General features: G+C 34.8%; 1 protein-coding gene across 4 annotated transcripts in view; it reads right to left on the minus strand.

Annotated features, from left to right (window-relative positions):
- Nucleotides 1-24,113, minus strand: part of TTC21B (tetratricopeptide repeat domain 21B) — a 79,898-nt gene that overhangs the window by 54,482 nt on the left and 1,303 nt on the right. For all 4 annotated transcript variants that reach the window (XM_004032725.4, XM_055380250.2, XM_063694955.1 and 1 more), the window contains exons 2-11: nt 20,843-20,972; nt 20,642-20,752; nt 16,776-16,942; nt 14,473-14,595; nt 12,280-12,437; nt 4,250-4,334; nt 3,035-3,133; nt 1,461-1,653; nt 932-1,029; nt 409-609 (exon numbers count right to left, since the gene is read on the minus strand). In XM_004032725.4, the coding sequence (XP_004032773.2) occupies nt 409-609; nt 932-1,029; nt 1,461-1,653; nt 3,035-3,133; nt 4,250-4,334; nt 12,280-12,437; nt 14,473-14,595; nt 16,776-16,942; nt 20,642-20,752; nt 20,843-20,972 (1,365 nt within the window). The remainder of the gene's footprint in view (nt 1-408; nt 610-931; nt 1,030-1,460; nt 1,654-3,034; nt 3,134-4,249; nt 4,335-12,279; nt 12,438-14,472; nt 14,596-16,775; nt 16,943-20,641; nt 20,753-20,842; nt 20,973-24,113) is intronic.

Here is a 24,113-nt window from a genome sequence, read left to right on the forward strand (position 1 = left end):
CCAAAAGCAGAGTTTGACTTAACACAGGAAACACAGGCTAACAATCATAGTTATACGACAAGAACTTCATTTTAGTGTGTCCAGACATGGGATAGGCATTGACAGTGATGTTACAGACTGGTAGCAAATATAAGGTAGGTGTCTGAATTAGATGCCTTTTAATATTTCTTTAAACTGAAGATTTTAAGATTTTATGAAATACAAATGAATATTTGCAAACCAATACTTTCAGTAGTTGACAGCAGTCATTACTAAAAAACAGTCTGATTAAAAGCGATTTCAACTAACATAGGTACAAATACCATTTTAAGATGCCGATATAGTCTAATGCATCAAAGAAAACTTTTAAGTTCTTTCATAAAACATCAAGTAAATGCATCCTTGAAAGTAAGTCCCATAATTACTTACCTGCATTGGACAGAAGCTCAGATACTCCATAACAATTTCTAACAAGAAATCAGGATTTAGCTTTTCAAAATACTGTATGCCAAGAGGCAAACCTTCTAATTGTGAAAAGTGAGTGTCCAGGACATCATTTAACAAATTAATAACTTCTTCTTGTCGTTTATTTTTCTTCATGGCAAGAACTGCATGTAAATAGATTAATTCCTAGAAAATAAGTAGTTTTCATAAATTATTCCATTTAGTTATAAAGCCATTTATTTCCACTTAGATTTCAAATGCATATAATGTGCTACTGATATGCAATTATTTGTTCAAACTCAAGTATTAGCTTGAATAGACTTTTAGAATCATTCAGAAGAATAAAGTTTAGTTTTGAATGGAGGTAAATTAATAAATGCAATTACATATTAAAATTAGTGTACACTAGTGCTTTACAGCCATTACAAAACAATCAATAAGACTGAATAATAATTTCATATTTTATAAACAGCTAGCATCTACCATCTGATAAAATAAAATACTGTACCGCAGATTTTCCAATGGACTGCTGGATTTCATTTAAAAATTCTAGCTGCTGATCTGCATCCTGTAATTGCCCTTCTATCAACTGACATTGGATAAATCCTAAAATCAAACAGCAGAAAGACAGTCAAAGTCCACACCAATTCAGGGATGCACTCTTCAAGCTAACATAACAACATTAATAAAACACGCTTTCCCCCATCACAATACTTCAATGTTTTAGATTAAAAACAACAGAAAGAAAGAAAATGAAGAGTGAAAGAAAATAAAATGGGTAGCCTTGGACCTTATAAAATCATTTACTGAAGAATTCATAATTTATAGGAACCACGTTATAAAAATCTATTCTCTCAAGATATTATTTGTGAATTAAAAATTTTATTTTTAAAGACATGACTTTTTCGAGTGTGGGTAGTAGAGAACAATTTAAGTTTAGAAAACCACAAAATCCATGTGTTCTTTTCTAATGGCAAGTTAAAAGCAATTGCTACTTGTATCTATATTATAAATATTTATGAAAACAGTTGTCATACCAACTAGGGCAGACACACTAGTCTCATCAAGTGTCATGGCGGTCTTATACCACTTCAGTGCCTCTTTAACTCTTCCTTGTAAAATCATTTGGTATCCAAGTTCTGTAGCAAATTCTGATTGCTGAGGGTTTAAACTAAAAGCTCTCTCAAGTAACGTTTGAATTTTTTGAAGAATAAGTTGACTACGTCCACACTAAAAAGAAAAAAAAAAAATGATGTAAGATTTCAAAGTCTAACATTTCTACTGAGACTAAAGGATTATTTTTTCTAAATATATATATTATTTGTACTTCACAGGAGTGATGAAAAAGAAAAAAATTAATAATTAAGGAAAAATAAAACTCTCCTATTATCTAGACAATGCATCAAGAAAGAGTTTATATTCTATCAGAACTTAATATCCTAATGAATATAATGCTTTTACAAAATAAATAGTATGAAAAGTACACTTCTAATGATGTCACTGCAAAAACATATTTTTTGAACTCCTTTTCCAAGCTGTCTCATGACTGTTTTACAGATTAAACAAGAAAACCATTATTTTATGGTTACATGGGTGTGTGTGTGTGTGTGTGTGTATAATATATGTATGTTTTTTCTTATTGAATAAAAAACTAGGACTAGGATCTGTTTTCCCCCTAAACACTAGCTATGCCATCAGTGAGAATATTTTAAAAGCTCATGCCTTAGAATCTTCTTGAAAAAAATTTCAAGAAATAGCAGTGTTGTTAGAATAAGTACATAATTTTTCAAGACAACAAACTTTAAGAGTAAAATATTTATTCAAATGTTTGAACTTATATAATTTTATAAGCTTAGTAAAAAACTAATTGAAATAATGTGTCTAGCACTACGGTAAGCAAAAAAGGTAAATACCTCCTTAATTCAAACTTTCGTTATAGCATGGAGTTTTCTTCCTCTAAAGTTTACACAATCTGATATCTTTGTTTTTAAATAAGAAAATTCAGTATATTCATGTCATTTAACAATTAATAATCCTTTTTTCTTTCAACTTTATGCTTGCTAATTATCTTAACCTTCTTAGTTTAATGAACTTTTCAATATTCTCATTCCTTGTATTGATTTCGAGATTCTACTGTATTTTTCTATTTCATTCTTGATTACCTTTCTTTTACTGGGAGCTTCTAATAAAAACATTTCTTTCTTGTTGTTTTTTAAAAAATAAGATACTAACCATTTCCTCCACCAAAATGGTCTTTTATACACTTTAAAACTTCTTAAAAATAGTTTTAAAAAACAAAAGCTAAGAGCAATCCTGGTCATAAATCTTATACTCTGATGAAAATAAAACACCTTCTATTTCCTTTGTCTGGAAGGCACTTCGCTATGCTTAAAAGATCAGTAAGTGGCATTTCCTCCATGAAGCCTCCATCAGGGCTTCTTATAGTTGGAAACCACACCTCCTCTAAACTGCCTTTCCTAGGAGTATATCATATATTTAAATACATATTTGCACTCTAGGCCATATGCTCTTCCCTGCTTCCACCTTTTCCACTTATTTTATGTCCTCTACTATAGATAACAGAGCTCTGGTACATGGTAGGCACTCTCACAGTTCTGCTGAAGGCGAGTGTAATGTTATAGAAAAGTTGAGCATTCTGTGGTTCCATGGCATCCAATGCATTTCCCAAGTTTTCCAGCTTGGTGGAAGCCTAAAACAAAAGGAACTGGTATTAACTTAAAATATACTAAGTAAAAACAACATAATACATGCACATACACACTAACAAAGCATAACCCTACTAGTATTTTAAAAGACCTTTGCTTTTATAAATTCCTCCTCCTTCAATGGATGATTATATGTTATAAAACATATTTAAGATTCTAACAAACTCAATAATTATAAATGTGTTTTAGAATGTGTTTCTTTAATACTTGTTATTGAATGGAAACCTTTGGATAGGCGAAGACACCCATAATATTCCATTAACTGTACATGCCCAGCTCCGCCTTCAATAGTTAACTCATGACACAAATGAGATACGAATGATAATGTATTTACAAGTATATGAGATCAGCCCTTCAATTGCCTATACAGACTGGTTTATATTCAAAATATTTTCTAGACTAGAAAAATCATTACAGTACTTAGTATAAGTAATTTCAATGCCTGGAAAATTTACTGAAGATTTACCCCTACTAAGATACTCCTAGCATTTACTGAAGTATCTATCAGGCACTGTCACATTAACCAATTTAACCACACTAAACACAATGCAAATCTACTACATGTTATACTAATATTATTTCCTTCAGATTAGAGTTTGGCACTCCATGATCCAATCTACAGTCAATGTGTTCACTACTACAGAAACAGATTTGCTTTATTATGAGGTACAATGGGATTTTATCCTAAGCCCATTTAATTTTTGCAAATTCAGTTAAATTGTAAATATACTATAAATTACATTTTGCATACATACTTTTTCATATCTAGTATCACTAGTTACGTTACATGTCTAGTTACATTAATCATATATATTACTACACAGGAGTTTCATACAGAAAGCCATATATACTATAATTAATGATTTAAGGGATTTTCAAGGGTAATATTAACTGTATAGTATTTTTGCTTTACCAATAGATTTCAGAAGCTGACCTCTTTGTTAAGGTATACTCTAGTAATCAACTAAAAACTACCATGACGTATATTTTAAAAGAGAACTTCAAGGCTTTAATGTATATGCACATGCACACATGGGTGTGTATGTGTAATGAAATATATTTTTTAATATAGGAAACTTAAATAATACAATGCCACTTACCTTCTCTATATCCCCCTCTCTACACACATAGTAGAGTGCCTGCATTCTCAGTGCTTCCACATTTTGGCTATCTTGGAGCAGCAACCTGCAGGAAAACAATTTAGTTAATGTCAAAATAAATTTATATATTTTCTTTTATTCGAGGGCATGAAAAGTTGGTTTGCTTGCCTCACTATTCCACTGTTCAAATAAGTAATTTTCACTAGTAAAATGTCATCTGCTTTGTGAAAATTATCAACTTTATTATTTAAACAAGTAAAAGTCTCTGGAGTTTAACTTTTAATATGTTTTTAAAAGATATGAATAGATTACACTAGTCTCATTAAATCTTGTGGCAATCCTAAATAAAGTATTAGCTAACTATATACAACAGTATAGTAAAAGAATAATTCACCTTAACCAGGCTGACTTATTACAGGAATTCCAGGAATGCAAACCAGGGTCAAACATTACAATACCTACTACTGTTATTCACAACAGATTCCTACGTGATAAAAACAAATGAGAAAATATTACATTAAAAAATCCTATTAATAAATGGAACAAAAACCAAAAAGAAAAACGTAACAGGCATAAACTTAAGAAACATGCAAAAGCTATAAAATTCCTATGAAACTGTACTCAGGGACATTTTTAAAAAGAACTGAACCAAAAAGGTAACGCCCCAGACTTCTCTTATCATGGATGATGTGGTACATATCACAATTACTGGTTCCAGTTTTTCAACCCTCCCTGAGTATGTGTCTTCTGCCATGTAACTAACTGCAAAAGTTGGAGTGCACCCTACTGCTTCTTGACTAGGGACTTGGACATTTTTCTTATATTGGCCAATGGAATGTGGGCAGGAATAGCAGTGTACCAGCCTAAATTTTAGAGGCACTGCATATTTCTGCTTGTTCTCTGGCACCTGCTATCAGTACAAGAAGAATTTCCTCTGGGTAGCGGCTGCTACTTGTTGTGAGTCTGGGGGAAACACTATTGGAGGTGACAAGAGTCCAAACTGCAATGATGTGCCACATTCACCCAGCTGCATCTGAACTGAAGCACGGCCCCAGCCAAGCCTTGCCTGAGATCAGCAGACCCTCGATGACCCACAAAAATGTGAGTAAAGAATACTTATTATTATATGTCCTAACATTTGTGGTTGTTTGCTATACACCAATAGCTGCCTGATATAATAATGGTCATTTTTGGGAAAGAAAATTTTTTTTCCCCACAAATGACTACAAATTTAATGCAATTCAAACCAAAATCTTCTATGGCTTCTTTTTTATTATTTTGTAAATTGATTATAACAGTCAAGAGCAAAAAAAAGAGCCAACAAAACTGTTATAAGAGAAACATGGAGAAACCCCGTCTCTACTAAAAATACAAAAAATTAGCAGGGCGTGGCGGTGGGTGCCAGTAATCCAAGCTACTCAGGAGGCTGAGGCATGAGAATCACTTGAACCCGGGAGGCAGAGGTTGCAGGGAGTCAAGATCGCGCCATTGCACTCCAGTCTGGGCAACGGAGCAAGACTCTGTCTCAAAAAAAAAAAAAAAAGAAAGAAAGAAAAGAAAAGAAACGAAACATGATGGAGAACTTGTGATAAAAATTATCAGAGTCCATCGAAAACTGAGGAGAGAATAGGCTCACTTAAAAAAAAAAAGCATATTTAGAACCAGTTATATACCAAAGAAAAACAAGAGCTTTTAGCATATGAAAAATTGCTCAATCTCAACTCAATAAAAGAAATGAAAATAAAAATGAGATACCCCTCTTTCAGATTGCTTGAAAAAAAAAATACACGCACTGAAAATGGCCAGAATTGGTGAGGATAAGGTAAGGGAACATTCAATAGACTACTAGTAGGAGTGTAAATTAGTACAATTTCCTAGGAGAGCAATTTGGCAGTGCCTATCAAAATTTTAAATTTATATACTTGAGGGAGAGACTACAATTTGTCTCCTCAAACTCATTCTCTCCTTATTTGCTTGGGCATGTGGCTAGCCAACACTTCCTAGATATCTTTGCATTCAGAGGTGGTCAACGTGAAATAAAGTAACATATGCCATTTCTGGGCCTGGGCTTTTATAAAAAGTGGAATGACTTCTCTACATTATCTTTCCCTTTCTGCCAAGTGTTATGAGGTCTTAGGAGATGGCAGGACTGCAAGATGGAAAGCGTCTAGGTCCGTTAAAAACAGTGTGGAGCAAAGCTGCCTGATCACTTCTAACATTTACCCAAAACAGTTACATATGGGGAAACATTCTTCTATTACACTGAATCATTATATGTTTAGATCTGTTTTTGTAGGAGCTTAGCCTACTCTAACAAATACAGTATCTTGGATTCAACAATCTCTCCTTTGGGAAACTTCTCTGCAGATATAGTCCTACATGTGTTCAAAGAGGTATGTGTGTATGCATGTGTGTACAGTGCACTATACTGAACAGTGAAAAATAGGAAACTGCTTAGGTACATACCAATGCGGAGAGATTAAATAAATTATTTGCATTTTCAATTCGTAGAATGCTACTCAGTTTTAAAATGATTAGGGAAAGGAAGAAATAAATAGATGTTTACAGATGACATGAACATCTATGTAGAAAATCTAAAAGAATCAATTAAAAAAACTGCTGGAATCAACAAGCGATTATAGCAAGATTGTAGGATATGAGGTTAATATATAATATCAATTGCTTTCCTATGCACTAGCAATGAATAAGTGGTATTTGAAATTAAAAACACAATAACATTTACATTAGCACTCCTTAAAGTAAAATACTTAGGTACATATAAATCTAACAAAATATGTGCAAGATCTCTATGAGGAAAATTTTTAAATTCTGACAAAAGAAATCAAGGAAAAACCAAATAAACGGAGAGATATTCCACGTCATGGATGCAAAGACAATATAAGATGTTAGTTCTTCCCAATTTGATCTGTAAACTAACTCAATGCAATCCCAATCAAAATCCCAGCAAGTTATTTTGAGGATATTGACAAACTCATCCTAAAGTTTATACAGATTAGCAAAAAAACCCAGAATAGCAACATACTATTGAAGGAAAAGAGCAAAGTTAGAGGTCTGACATTAGTTGACCTCAAGACTTACTATAAAGCTTCAGTAATCAAGAGAGTAGTGTGGTATTGGTGAAAGAACAAACAGGTCAATGGAACAGGGTAGAAATCACAGAAATAGACCCACATAGATAGTAAACTGATCTTTGACAAAAGAGCAAGGACAATGCAGTGGGGAAAAGACACTCTTTTCAATAAATGGCACTGGAAAAACTGGACATCCACATGGAAAAAATGAATATAGATACAGACCTCACCTTCTTCACAAAAATTAATCTGAAATAGATCACAGAGCTAAATGTAAAACATAAAACTATACAATTCCTAGAAGATAATACAGGAGAAAATCTGATGGCCTATGGTTTGATGATGACATTTTAGATAATACACAAAAGGCATAATTCATGAAAGAAAGAGTTGATAAGCTGGACTTCATTAAAATTAAAAATTTCTGCTCTGTGAACGACAAGCCACAGACTGGGAGAAAATATTTATCAGATATAGATATATCTGATAAAGGACTGTTTTACAAAATATACAGAGAACTCTTCAAACCCAACAATAAGAAAACAATCAATCAATTAAAAGATGGGCCAAAGACCTTAACAGACACATAACAAGCAAGATACACAGACTGCAAATAAGCATATTTAAAAATGCTCCACATCATGTCATCAGGGAAACGCAAATTAAAATTAAAATAACAATGAGATACCACTACAAACCTATTAGAATGGCCAAAATCCAGAACACTGGCAACATCAAATGCTGATGAAGATGTTTTAAAGCAAGAGAAACTCTCACTCATTGCTGGTGGGAATATAATATGGTATAACATTTTTGGAAGACAGTTTGGCAGTTTCTTAGAAAACTAAATATACTCCTACCATATGATTCAGGAATTATGTTCCTTGGCATTTGATCCAAAGCAGTTGAAAACTGATGTCCATACAAAAACCTGCACAAGGTTATAGTAGCTTTATTCATAAATGCCACAATTTGGAAGCAATCAAGATGTCCTTCAATGGATAAAACTGTGGTACATCGAAACAATGAAATATTATTCAGTACTAAAAATAAATGAGGTATCAAGTCATGAAAAGACATGGAAGAAAGTTAAATGCATAATACTAAATGAAAGAAGCCAAGCTGAAAAGGCTACATCTTGTATTATTCCATATTACAGGACATTCTGGAAGAGGCAAAACTATAAAGGCAGTAAAAAGAGCAGTGGTTGCAAAGAGTCGGGGAGATGGAGGGATATATAGCGGATACACAATAAAGATAATTTTTAGGGCAGTAGAAATATTCTGTATGATACTATAATGGTGGATACATGTGATTACACATTTGTCCAAACCACTAGAATGTACAACACCAAAAGTGAACTGTAATATAAATGACGAACTTTGGGCGACTATGGTGTAAGTTCATCCACTGTAACAAATGTACCACTCTGGTGGGAGATATTGATAACTGGGCAGACTATCTATGTGTGGAGGCAAGGAATATATGGGAAATCTCTGTACCTTCTGTTTAATTTTGCTGTGAACCTAAAACTACCCTAAAAATACTGTCTATTAAAAAAACAGTTTGGTGTATCTATGTGAATAGGTATAAAATGATATCTATGAAATACCCTCTTAAAGAGAAAAACAAGTTTAAAAGTACATTATGAGTCTATTTATTATTTTTAAAACACCCTCAAAATATACATATTTTTAAAATATATAGAAACCATACACACACACACACACACACACACAGTGCCTAGAAAAAAAATCTTGAAAGATATATACATCAAAAAATTACTAGTACCCAAATTGTGGCCTTCAAATATCATTTCACACTAAAAGAGATTAGATGCCCTGGACAAATGACTGATACCTACCTGGGGAAGTACTACACAAAATGAGCTTGGACAGCTTGTCGTACCAAATAGCAAAGTAACTATCAAAGACTACTAGGATCATGTCAAAAGGACTTAAGAACAACTTGAAGAAGCTCCTAATAGTCAGAGAAAAGACTGTGCAATTATAATGACTGAAATGTCCAGAAGCACTCATCTAAATCCATGGTATGTAAAACAAACAAACCTGAGCCACTAATCAATTACCAATGAAGGATGCTAAGGAATTCTTGGCATTTTTTTTTTAAACCTGGAAATAACGGAAAAGACTTCAGCATCTTATCCTACTTTTCTTATATGAACCATACCACTCAGTAACTAACCAGGAGATGAGAAGTTTTTCTTTATAGGTATGCTAGCTAAGAAACAAAGAAAGAATGACAGAATTCAAATGTAACCCTACTATAATCCTTATGAATCAAGCACCTAGTTATTGAGCATGAATAACTGCTGATATCACGAAAAGAGACAGACAAGCAGACATTCTGTCACTGTGATGAAAGACAATAGTACCACTCATGAAGTAATTGCCAAAACAACAAAATTGAATGTGAATTTAACCAAACCTCTAGATCCAACTACCAACTTACAGAGGATACAGAGGATAAAGCAACAAGTTGTACTACACCATGGCAGACAAACAACAAAATCTAGATAATGGAAAATGCTACAGGACAAAACACTGGTTTCTTCAACTTAAAAAAATGGCAAGAAGAAAAAGAGAAGGGAAACAGGGAAATAGAAAAGGCAGGAAGGAGGAAGGGAGAGGGAAGAGGGGAAGGAGAAAGGAAGGGAGAGAGAAAGAAAGAGTGAGAAAGAACTCACAGAGACAGGGAGAGAGCCTAGAGACTTTAAAGATATAAACCAATCACAATATGTGGACTTATTTGGATCCTGATTAAAAAATAATTTATTTAAAAAACACAATATTTGAGACTATTGGTAATTTGAACATTGGATAATTGATATTAAAAAGCTATTTTTAATTTTTTATATGTGATAATGATATTGTCATTATGTTGTAGAGGGAAAAGAATTATCCTATTTTTTCAACACATCTTATGATATTTACAAATGAAATGATGCAGAGTTTTGAATTTGCTTCAAACTGAAAATTAAAGCCAAGAAGCAAACGGGAGTTTAGTCATGTGGTGACGGTAGCTAGGGGCAGGAAAGAGATAAAGAGTACCTCATGATGTTTTTCTGTCTGCTTTTACATAAATCTGAAATTCTCCATAATAAATGATAGACGATCTTAGCAAAGATGTTACCAAGATGTTCGGCCCTGAGATAGCCATTAATATTTTGTCAGATATGAATAAAAGTTAGACATGCTTGCAAGTCACTTATTCTCAAGATTCTAAGACTATAAACCTTAATCCAAACTGAAGTAAAGGTGACTTTCTATGCAATTTATACTTCATTTGTATCTTGAAAGTATCTTGCCTATTGTTTGCATGAGAAGTTCTATTAAGACTTTCTGATTTTAAAGGTATATTTGTATTACCTATGAAATTTACTTTTCTGTAATTTCAGTATTAAGTGACATGAATTCATCTGTTAGAAAGTATTGATCTGTGACTCAAATGTATTTATTCTTGATCTCATGGCTTTAAAGTCACTGACACATAAATCATACCTATGTGTCAGTGACTCCAAAATACTAGCTATAGCCTAGACCTCTCACAAGAACTCCAGATTCAGACATCCAGCTGCCTGCCCATACATCCATCTCTACTTTGACTTCTCATAGGCATTTCCAACTTACAATGTTGAAAGCTAAACTCCTTACCTGCCCTGAAACCTTCTTTTTCCATAATCACCCTGTCCAGCTGAAGCAAACTCTATCCTCTAGTACAAGTAGTGGGTAAGAGCACAGACTCTGGGACTAGAGTGCTCTGGATTTGAATCCTGACTCCACCACTAAGTAACTGTGTGGCTCTGGAGAAACTTCTTAACCTGTTTGTACCTTAGTCCCTTCAGTTGTAAAACAGAAATACTAATAGTACCTTCCTCTTAGGGTTACCCCAGGAATAAATAGCACTTCCTATGAGCCAGGCATTCTGAACACTTCACAACAGTTCATTATCATCATTGTTGTTGTTATTCTGGTAGTTCAGGTCCAAAACCTTGGAATCACCTTAAACTATTCTTTCTCTTACTCCTAAACAAAATGCTACAGGTCCAGATTCCAATCACTTCTCAAAGCACTTCCACCACAACTATACTGGGCCTGCCCCGACCATTTCTCAATGATGGCAACAGCTTTCAAAAGGTTCTCCCTGCTTCTGCCTTTGCCTGCTCGCCCACAGTCTGTTTTGCACATGGCAGAGTGATTCTTTTAAAACAGAATTTAGATGATGGCACTCCACTGCTCAAAACCCTCCAGTAACCTCATGCTTCAGAAGAAAACCCCAAATCCTTATATGGCTGACAAGACCCTTCACCATCTAGCATGGGCTCACTCCCACCCTTTGTCTCAGACCTCACACCTTACTCACCTCTCTTACTCCTTCCCACTCCTCAAACATATGACATGTGCTCCCACCTCGGGGACTCTGCATTTGCTTTTCCTTCTTTATGCAAAGTCTTCTCTCAAATATCTGCATGGCTTACTCCCTTACCTTCTTTAGAAGATGGCTCAAAGGTCTCAGCCTTCCATGACCATCCCATAAGATTGAACCCCTCAACACTCCCCATCTCTTTCTTGGTTTATCTTTTCCCCATAGCACTTATACTTTCTAACATACTACACTATAAATTTATTTGGTGTGCTTAGTATATGGTTCCTTTCACTTAAATATAAGCTTCATGACCACAGGGATATTGGCCTGTTTGCCTAAAGAGTGTCTGTCTTAAACCAGGAATCAAATATTTATGTAAATCAATAAATTCAATGTTTAAAAGCAGTATGATTTTAAGTATTTCCTCGGTTCCACGCTGTTTGAAAAAAATCAAATTTAAAAACTCTTATGAAAAAAATTCACATAGATGTCGCTTTTTCTCAAAATTATAACCAAATCCAAAGAGACTTGTGTCATCTTTTATTACTTAACCTTTGTGCTGTCTCAACTGTCTGGTCCCAATCCTGCAAGGCTAGTTGTAATTTCATTTTCTTAACAAAAGCAGGAAGGAAGCTCGGAAAGTTCACGATTATCTGGTTCACAGTCTCCAGGGCACCTGAATAATTCTGGCGCATCTCAAGGCATTGTGCCTAATGGAAGGGAAAAAAAGTGATATCCAAACTGTGATCTTTCGTATCAAAGTTCTCATAACGCAGAGCAGGCAGAGTATGAGCGTTTAATACTTACTTTTCTGTGAGGAGCAGTTATCACTTTTTAAGTTTTTGTCAAAACAAAATTTTAAAACATCACAGAATAATACAAATACGTTATATAAGCTATTGTGTTTTAAAATTTACTTTTAAATGGCTGAAAAACATGATTAAAGGATAAAATTTTTTAAAATGTTCTCGGAAATACCATAAAATAATGTTTCCATTTAAAACAGGAAAATTATCTTTTTAGATTAAAATGTTTCCAGGAAATTTTCAAGTAGCATCTAAAATTTTAAGAAATTTTAGAAATTTTGCATCTTTTTTAAGAAATTATTTTCAGGTTAAAGAATATATGATTTTAAAGAACAAGCAAAATACAGTTCAAACAAATCCCTCTACTTCAACATTTTTCACTTCTATGAATTATCTGACGGAAATAATTGGACAAGACCACAAGGAAGTATATAGATGATATTTATGGCAGAATTGTTTATGTATAAAATAATCCCAAATGTACCTACAGGAGAAAATTATAGTATATCTAATTTAATAAAATGTTAAGTAATCATTAAAAATGATGATATAAATTTGTAGACGTAGATTTACTGACATGAGGAGATATTATATATAATAGTTTAACTGGTTATTTCCAATGGTGATGCTCATTTTCTCATTCAGATGTTATTGTATTTTCTGAAAAAAAGTTTTACTATGTTCATATATCTCATAGAAAAAATAAAGCTATAAATATAGTTAGTACATTAAAAAGAGATGATGAGGCAAATTTTTATCAACTAGCTTTTCTTTAAGAGAAGGAAAATGATCAAGAAAAGTATACGGCCAATTTCTTCAGCAGTGCTATCAGGTAAAACTTGAGGGTAGTGAGCCTGAACACAAGATGTTCAACAGGCTTACTGTCCACACAAAGTGACAGGAAAAGTGATGTGGAGACATTAACAAAAGTCAAGACATGAATCCTCTCCCCTTCTTTTTTATCCCTCCAAATTACTGCTTATCTAACAGACTTGTTCCCAACATATAATTTCTTTTTGCTGAGTCAAAAAAAACATTAAGGCATTTAGATAGCATCAATGGGGATTGAAGAAAGGGTCCTACTTAAATATTTCCACCCATCAGTAAGTTCTAATGACTCCTTCAATTGCTCATCCCTCAAAATGTTATGTCCGATCATGTTATTTCTCTGCTCAAAACTTTGTATTGGCTGCCTGTCTCTCTAATTGAAGGTAGAAGCCAAAGGCCTTACAGAACAGGCCAGGCCCACCACTCCTCCTCACCCCCATCCCACCTTTCTTCCTCAGGCCTTCACTGCTGTTCTCTTTACTCAACCCACTTTGGCCTCCTTGCTAGCCCTGAATACACCTTAGGGTACCTGAACTCATCATCTCCTCTATTTGAAATACTTTCCCCAGATGCCTGCAGGGCTTTAACCCTCACCTCCATAAATGTGTTTGCTCAAATGTCACTTTCTCCGACCACTTCATGTAAAACTGGAAGTTCATGCCCTAGCTTTTCCAGCTGTATTTTCCATTATACTTATCACCTTCTAATATACCATATAACTTACTTATTTTGTTTATTGTCTTCCTCCATCAGTAGGATATAAGCTCCATAAAAACAAGAGGTTTTCTCTTGCTGAGGGTTTCTAGTATCTTGAGGGATGCCTCACATACATAAGACACATAATAAATGCTGAGGAAAGAATGTGTGAACCAAAACAACAACAACAATTAACAGTTACAGCTGATCCAGGATTCAGGAACTTTGGCAGGGAATACATTTCTCTAGTGTATTGCTCATTGTCCTACACAAATGCCAGTCCACCTTACAGCTGTGAGCTGACAACAGTATCATGAAAATTATCAACTTTTTTGAGCTACTTGGTTTTGTCAGGTTTCAAATATATTATGAATATATTTTGAAACATGATTTATTTACCCTAACTCCAACTCACCTTACCCAGCAGAGCAAAAGTATCATTCCCATCTTGGAGTCCCTCTTCAAAATACTTCAGTGCTTTTTTAGTGTAAGGCTCTTTTCCTCTTGTAATATCAAGCCATGCTTTCAAAACGTGTCCCTGTAAAATGAATAATTCTATTTTTACTTTTTTAGAAATGAAAGAAATAAATGTTAATGAAAGAGCCTAATGTCATTTTTCTGGCAATTAATAACAAAAAGGACTCTATCAAATATGTTATGAACAATAAAATTCTGTTAGTGAAATCACTTTTGAACCCTTGCCAACCTAGTGTCTTGGGAACTATACTACAAATTTCAGCCTTTAACATTACTATTAAGCTCAATATTAAAATTAAGAAGCTTATCAAATATTCCATTAGTGTTAAAACCATTATTTTCTCTGAGACTATGCTAGTAATTGACGATTAATAACACTTAAACATGAAATTCAATATATAGATGAGAATTTGTTGTCTCTTTTTGGACAAACGGTCTAAATGAACTAAGATGAAATAACAGAAGAAGCCTTGCTTCACATATCTTAAAGATTCAGATAATCTGGCAACAATCTTCTTAACCTCTTTGATTAGTCCATTGAATTTCAAATGACAGGTGGATGGCCTGAGAAATTATAAACTGAAGAACTCATGGATATTTATCTCTACACATGTTAGTGGGCCGATGGGTTGTAAGACATATGGGATTGAAAACAAGATGAAAACTGGTATTTTTCTCTTTAAGGTCAAATAAAAAACTGTGAAATGTGCTTTTTCTATTAAAAAAATCTAGGTTAACTGACAAATTTATAAACCTTTAACTAAGACTATATTTACCTCCCTGTATTTCACCTGAAAATACAAATAAGGATCTTAACCAATGCTATGTGCTAATCAGTGCCATCATTGAATGGTTTTAACTATTGTCTCTGTGTGGATGATTCCCAACCTATATTTCTAGGCGAAAACCTCTTCTAAATTTTTCTTTTTCCAGAAATTCATCTGCTATCTCCATCTTACTGTTCTGCCAGTACCAGAAATACAGCATGTCTTAAGACAAATAGATCACTTCCCTTTAAGATTAGTTTCTTATGCCAATGTATTTTCTATTTATGCTAACTGGTCTCTAATTTTTTTAGGCTTAAAGCCTCAAAGACATCCTAATACGTGACAACTTGTTATCTTTCTAAACTATTATTAGTTCACAGGTCCCGTGGGTATTTAAAAATTTTGAACTTTGTATTCACTGTACAATATTTTAGTGTACTGCCTCAAAACCTTCTGCAAGGAAGTACTATCTTTTTCTTTTCGCTGCATTTCAGTTTATTCTCAAGCCACTTCATCCAAGAAACCACTGTCTAATTAATCTTCTGGATTTGCACTCTAATAAAATCACTACCATAGTTAAAAGTCTTCAATAGCCTCTCAATGCATGTCAATCAGATACAAATATTTTTAACTAGCAGTCAAGATCCTTCAATTTGTCTCAAGTTACCTCTCCAAGCTTTTCTTCCCTTCTCGTTATCAACGTATCCTGTGTTCCATCAAATATGAGTATCTTAGTGTACTCTCAAGTAACATGTCTCATTTCCATCTATTATTTCTCACCTTGGGAGTACCTACTTCCCTTCCCCATAATCTTTGCCTGTTGAAATTGTATCCATCTTTCAGGTTTTAGCTCAAATGCTAGTTCCTTCAAAAAAATTCTTTCACATTCTCTTAACACTTAAGCGTGTGATCTCTCCTTAATTTAAAACAGTGCCTAGCACAAAGTAAGCAAGCAATAAATGTTAGCTATTATTTTCTTGCATACTTTAATCACATATCTCTCATATCATCTATCATTTTTCTCACAGTATTAGCTGGGGATGTGCTCTATGCACTACTGGGTCATTCATTCATGAAAGCAAAGTTTATGTATTATTTTCCTTTGCATTATTAACAGTACAAATAATGGTGCCTTGTATCTAGAGCTGTTCAATAAGGAGAGAGGGAGAAAGGAAAGGACAAAATATGGAGGGAAGGAAAAAAAGGTAGAGAAAAAGAAAGAGAAAAACAGAGAGAAGGAACCAGGCAGGGATCTTTGAAGACTCAGTAGCATAAAACTAACCTTAGAGAATTCCTATTCTACAATACACTATTAACCACATTGATAACCATAAATGGGTTAAAATAAAGCTGTTATTTACAAAGTGGCAACAGAGTGAACAATAATAAAGAGCTAAACCACAGATACTACTGGATATATTAATAACATAAGCATTTTTTAATGTTATTATTTTAAACTCAGAAAAATGGCTACCTGTTTACTACCATCTGATATTTTGATCATTCTGTCAATATATTCCCTTGCTTTATCATGGCGACCAATGTGCCATAAAAATAAGCCTGCATGGTATAAGGCTTTCTCTCCAGCTCCTTTACGTTGTTCCTTCACTCTGGCATCTGATTCCAGAATAGCTTCTCTATCTGGTAGGGGAAAATGATATTAAATAAAAATTAAATTCTGGATCAGGTATTTATAATAGGTCAGATAATTAACAAGGCAAAAAATTTACTTCTCTCTATAGTGGTACTGTCTAATAGAAATAAAATGCAAGCCATATATGTAACTTAAAATTTTCTAGTAGCACTATCAAAGAAATAGAAACAATTAAAATTAATCTTAATGTTTTATTTAGCCCAATATATCTAAGATATAATTTCAATGCATCATTGACATAAAAATTAATGAGATATTTTGCATGCTTTTTCCTTACTAACTGTGAAATCTGGTATTTCATAATAACAGCACATCACAATTAAGATGCTAAATTTTGGCTGGGCGCAGTGGTTCACGCCTGCAATCCCAGCACTTTGGGAGGCCAAGGCGGGCGGATCACGAGGTCAGGAGATCGAGACCATCCTGGCTAGCACGGTGAAACCCTGTCTCTACTAAAGATACAAAAAAAAAAAAAAAAAAATTAGCCGGGCGTGATAGCGTGCACCTGTAGTCCCAGCTGCTGGGGAGGCTGAGGCAGGAGAATGGCGTGAACTCGGGAGGCGGAGCTTGCAGTGAGCAGAGATTGCGCCATTGCACTCCAGCCTGGGTGACAGAGCAAGACACCGACTCAAAAACAAAAACAAAAAGTTAAATTTTATTTAAAAATACTTGATTTGTAGTTTTCATAAAACTTACGGCTGAAAAGCAGATTTCTAGACTCAAGTTATTCCTAAATAAGTTTTCTAATAACTGAATCAAGTATCATTTTTAAGTTTAAAAAGTAAATTAATTAGAATTAAATAAAATTTCAAATTCAGTTCCTGAAACTTGGTAAAAAAGCTGTATATGGCCAGACATGGTGGCTTACACCTGTAATCCCAGCACTTTGGGAGGCCGAGGTGGGTGGATCACCTGAGGTCAAGAGTTTGAGACCAGCCTGGCCAACATGGAGAAACTCCATCTAAAAATAAAAAACAAAAATAGATGGGCGCGGTGGTGGGTGCCTGTAATCCCAGCTACTTGGGAGGCTGAGGCAGGGAGAATTGCTTGAACCCAGGAGGCAGAGGTTGCAGTGAGCCTAGATTGCACCACTGCACTCCAGCCTGGGCAACAGAGGAGGTATATGGTTAAGGATCACTGTAATGCACAATATAGCTATAGAGTTTACATCATTCCCAAAATAGAAAGGCTGTATATACTAATATTTTTTAATAATAAGACTTGTAAAAATGTATAATGGTTCTAACCACAATTATTAGGAACAGGTCCAGTACTGGTACTCAAAGTATTAATAATTCTTAAATACAATTCTAAAATATATAAACATGCCAGCTACTGTTATGGGTCAGTAAAAAGATGGCATAATTGCTGTTATAGTTTAATACTGACTGCTCCCTTAAATAGATAACTCTATTCATTTACATTAAGTCTATACACTCTCTCTCTCTCTCCCCTCCCCCATATATATATATATATATTAGTATCTGCTTAGGACACAGAAGTCAATTACACCCAAACCCTGGATGGAATCAGAATCAGAATCAGCCATGCAATGAGGAAGAAGAAATGTAAGTTGCGGCCTGTGATTCCAACAGTTCTCTTTCTGGAATGGCTACCAAGAGAAAGGTATGTGACTCTTCTTTTCAACTCTAATGATACAAATTTAAATGTGAAATTAACAAGGTACAATCTAATGAGTTAAGGAAACAAAACTGTTTCTGTAAGTCTACAGATTGCTTAGCAAGAAGATCCTTTTCTCCTCTCCCCACTCCCCACCCCTACAACCCCTTCAGAAGTGTTCATTAAACAGCCATGATACAGAAACAGAAATAAGAAAACAAACAAACAAAAAAAACAACCACCAGGCAGAAGCAGGCATTGTACAGGAAATCTTTCCTACTCAGATTTCCATCACGTCCCTAATGAGGTATCAATCAGCTCTAACACCGTCTGCACAAAGCTGTTGAAAGAGCTCAGCCTTTTTATAAGCAGGGTTTACATCAGCATCCTGGAAGGAATGTATACTAACAATCTAGGACTTTCCTCGGCAGTATTTACAGACATCTGGGCCCCTACTAGAGCTCAAGTCCATTCAGCATCATCCTTGGTGCAAAGCAGAGTTAGCACTCAGGTTCCTCTGAACAGTATTTCTGATTCTGTCATTTCAGTGTCCTGCAAATCACAGTATCCAACAGAATCAACACTGGTAAGAATAACCAATTAAATAAAAACTTGATTCTAATAATAAATTATTTTGTACTAATTTCTTTAATCTATACTAACTACAGCTCTCCCATGAAAATTTTCTGCTCTAGCTAAACACACTCCCACTGGAGTACGGAGAAAGGGGATCCACAGAAGAGCCTAATCCTGAACCACTTCCATGTATTTGCCCATCCATTTCTCCTCTCTGGCCAATACTCTTCATATTCAAATTCTACCAGTCCTTCAAAGATCAGATTAAGTTCCAAAATTTCAAAAGCCTTCTCAGCCTACTCTTACAGCTGAATAGTGCATACCAACTTCAATTAATTATAAACTCATTTGTTTCATTTTGTATTATTTAATAGAAACATTGGAATTTAATCTTTGTGTTTTTTACATTTTGTTTTCTCCACTAGATTACCAGCTTGATGACATGAACCACTTATTACAATTCTTTGGTAGCTTGTAACTGTATTAGGCACAGTTTCTTGAAGAAATTAAGCACATATTTACATGTTTTAAATAACTTTGTATTGATTTGCATATGTATGAAGGAGGTATGTCATACTTGGCTTTAGAAAAAAGTCTCGTCTAATATTCAAGGAACCAGTCTGTGACCTTTGTTTATTATGTAATCTATATTTACAATCTATATTTACAATCTATATTTACAATCCTATTAGCTGTTACTGGATATATATATATGGAAGAATATAACACTACTTCTTCTTTATTACATACAATTTGGATACTCTTCTGCCTTCGCCATTAACTATACATTAAGACAGTTCACATAACTTTATTTTTTATTTCTGTTTTTTTAGAGATGGAGGTCTAACTATGCTGCCCAGGCTGGCCTCGAACTCCTGGGCTCAAGTAATCCTTCACCTCAGTCTCTCAAGTTGCTGGGATTACTGGCTTGAGCCACTGCGCCTGCCAGTTTACACAACTATAATTGCTGGTTTATGTATAAATTTCCTTCTATAATCTAGTCAGAATCTAGTCAACCTACTACTGCATAAAAACTTGCTGAATATCTCCCAAGAGCTAGCCCTCATAAAGGGTTTTAAGGCTCTCAATAAGCTTAATATACAGAAATAAACTGCATTGGCTGTATATTTGCACAAAAGTTGTGAACTTGGCTGCTGCAGGGCAATTTATGTATATATACGGTACCTGTTTCTTTGGCTGTCCTTTTTTTGTATAACAATTACTAATATACATTCCCTTTTATCTAAAAAAATCTCTATGTACTAATGAAACCTCTGCCAGAGGATATAAGGAACACGAAAATAGTATAAGACACATTTCTTGTGCCTGATGAATTTACACCCTTGTCAGGAAGATAAACATATGTATAAATTGTACCTACAGAAAATACATAATATAGTGTGATCAGACTGAATGACTTGGTAACTGATAAAAATCAAAATAAACTGAATAGGAAAAAATGTCCTAAGCATTGTATTTAAATACCATACCTGGATTAGGACTCATTTTATGGGCATATATCAGTGCAAGTAGAGAACAAAGTGACACCTCTTGTTTATTTTTAATAGCCTCAAATTCTCGAAGAGCTTCTTGAGTTTTACCTGAAAATCAAGATTATGATATGAAAAACTGTTCTTAGTGCAAAGCAAGAATTTAAAACTGATGGAACATGTTTAATGATTAACACGTACCTTCCATTAATGTGCCATAGGCATGATAAAACCTGAAGACTGGATCACTTCCATACCTCTTAATTCCTTCACTGGCAACCAGTAACACATGATGGAAATATCTCTCTTGACAATAGTAATTAATCAAAGTCTAAATGGAAATAATGAAAAAATGTTATAAAGGAATTCTGGTGCTCTGAAATACTCTAAGAAGCAGATAATAATCTAACATCTAGAATAATGTAAAATTCAGGCAATGTGACTTTTTTCTTCCAAGTTTCTTAAAATACTGTTAATGGCTAGAACTCAATGCTAAGGATTGCAGAACTGAATGATCATAAAATTACTGAAATAATTCAATGTTTTCTAATAATTTAAATTATTTTTCCTAAGTTTTTGTTAACAGCACAGAAATTCTTGAACGTTTTAGAAAACAGAAAGGCAGACAATAAACAGGAACTAAAAAAAAAAAAAAAAAAAAAAAGACAAGAGGCTTCCATTGCCAGACCATAGGTTTCTTTAAAAAAAAATCTTCTTTTTAAAATATCCAGTATTTTATTACAGCATTACAAAGTAATGACAAATTTAATTATTCAACATATCATCAAATGTTATCTTACTCGGCTTTGAGTTCTGCAACAAATAAATTGTCAGTTAAGAATAAATAAACTATTTTTCAATGAAAATGGTTGTCTTTAAGCTTTTTCCAAAGTTATATTATTTCCATATACAAGACAAAACTACTATCAGGACCTACTAACTTCTGAATAAAAAATGGGCCTGTGCTGTCTACAATTTTTCCTACGATTATGTCTAAGGCTTGGTTGCTAACCTCATCAAAGACAGAAACCACACTTTCCCGCCATCACTAGGATACACCTGATTCACCAGAAAGCAGTTTGGGCCACCCCATACCTACCTACCTGGACTCTACAGCTTGTTCAGTAGCAGTGAGAAATACAGGTGACTAAGTGACAGGATTGAAATCTAAGGGTGTCTAGACAGCTCTGGTTTGTTTGTCTTGTTTTGTTTTGTTTTTGAGATTCTGTCACTCAGGCTGGAGTGCAGTGGCACAATCTCTGCTCACTGCAATCTCTGCCCCCTAGGTTTAAGCGATTCTACTGCCTCAGCCTCCCGATCTGGGACTATAGGCACACACCACCGCACCTGGCTAATTTTTGTATTTTTAAGTAGAGATGGGGCTCCCCATGTTGGCCAGGCTGGTCTTGAACTCTTGACTTCAAGTGATCCGCCCACCTGGGCCTCCCAAAGTGCTGAGATTACAGGCGTGAGCCACCACGCCCGTCCGACAGCTCTGTTTTATATAGTCTCTTGCTTCTGGAGGGCTATAGTCCATGTACTTCTCCAGATCAGTTAGGCGACTGTTCTCTGTAATTTTACTCTGCCTCCCTCCTTGTGATCACTGCTCCCTAACCTCCTTTTTAGCCATGTTTCTTAAAAGTGTGCTCCATACCCCATCTCCAGACCCCCACAACACACTTCAGTGAAGCGCAGTTTTCCTCCAATACTCCATTCCCTAAAGTTGCAGAATGACTTCTTACTTTGCCACAACTAAGGACACGTTTAATACCTTACTTGACTTCTGCACACTATCACTAAGCATCTATAATCCTCCTGAAAGGCAGTGGCATAGCACCATAAAAAGGACACGAATTTAAAGGCAAAAAGAATCTCTGGTCCTTCTTGCAATGCCTCAGTCTACTCATTTATAAAATGCAGTTAGTAATGCAAATGTACAGGTCACTGTGAGAATTAATTAAGATATCATAGTATAAGAGTTCTATTCTGAAAAAAATAAGTTCCTCTGCATCCCATGTTAATGGAATAAAAAAATGTGTCCTGCGCCAAGACCTCTTGTCTATGTTCCAGATTCATATTTCCATTTTCCACCTGCTACCCTGCTACTCATGAATCCTCCCTTCCTATTTGCCCAGTCTCTCTAAGTCTAACCACTTAGTAGGTTCTTCTATTTCTCTAGTCTACCTCCCACTAAACATACCTAATGCTACTGCCTTGGTTCAGGTTAGGTTGTTCAATCCAAAACATTTACTGACTGCCTACTAGTACCCAGGCACTGGGCTAGGTATTATGAATAGAAAAATGAGTAAGACATGGTTCCTGTCCCCCCGAAAAACCTACATTTTTCAGATGAGACTGTAATCTGAAGACTAACTGAAATATAATGTAGTAAATGTAAGAAAAGAGCTTATAAACTCCTTTGGGAATGTGGGATAGCAACATTTTGACAGCATTGAAAACGGAATGTGGTGTGAGGGGAGGATGGATGACTAAAATCAAGGGAAAGATTATTGGGGAGGATTTCAGAGCTGACTCTTGAATTGCAAACCCCTCATTCTCCCTCCACACACATACACACTCTTCCTATTTCCTTTTCATGATTCTTGAGGAAGGTATAGGAGTTAGGAAGAGCAACTGCAACAACACAGATAACAAATCATCAATGGTACATTGGGATGGCAGTGGTGATGAAGATGACTAAAAGCCAGTCCATACTCTAGAGCAGGGTTCGGCAAACCACAGTCTGTGGGCCATATCTGGCTGGCTGGCTGTACAGCCAGTGAACTAAGAATGGTTTTTATATTTTCCAGCTGTCAAGGAAAAAAAAGAAATATTTCATAACGTGAAAATTACATGAAAGTCAAATTTCAGTGTTCATAAATAAAGTTTTATTGAAACACAGCCATGCTCATTTAAGTATTGTCTATGGCTGTTTTGAACAATGGCCAATTAGATGTGATAGACCATATGGTCCATAAAGTCTAAAATGTGTACTATCTGGCCCTTTGTTGAGAAAGTTTGCCATTCCCTGCTCTGGAGGCTTAAGTGAGACAGAGAGTATTGGATGATGAGGTTGGAGACGAAGGTGGGGTGAAAAGCCTCATATTAAGTACTTGGACTTGAACCTTAAGTCTAAGTAATGAGGAGGCCCATTTTTACATTAAAGTGTTTTTATTAAAAAGTTCATTTGCGTGGCAGTGCAAATAATACATTTAAGGGAATAAAAAAATGTAAGGATATAGGGGGATAGCTAGAACAGAGGATAATGTAAAACTTCAGGCAGAAAAACAAGACATTTCAGCATTCCCTAACCTCCCACACCGCCAAATTGTCCTCCATCCACTTATTACCATCTCACAGAATACACATTTCATTTCCCTACTTGTCTGACTCCTCCTACTCAAATGTAAGCTCCAAGATTGGAAGAGTTTTTCTTGGTTTTATTATTTCAGTGCTTAGAACAGTGCTAGAC

The sequence above is a fragment of the Gorilla gorilla genome, chromosome 11, assembly GCF_029281585.2.
Source record: "Gorilla gorilla gorilla isolate KB3781 chromosome 11, NHGRI_mGorGor1-v2.1_pri, whole genome shotgun sequence".
NCBI lineage: Eukaryota > Metazoa > Chordata > Mammalia > Primates > Hominidae > Gorilla > Gorilla gorilla.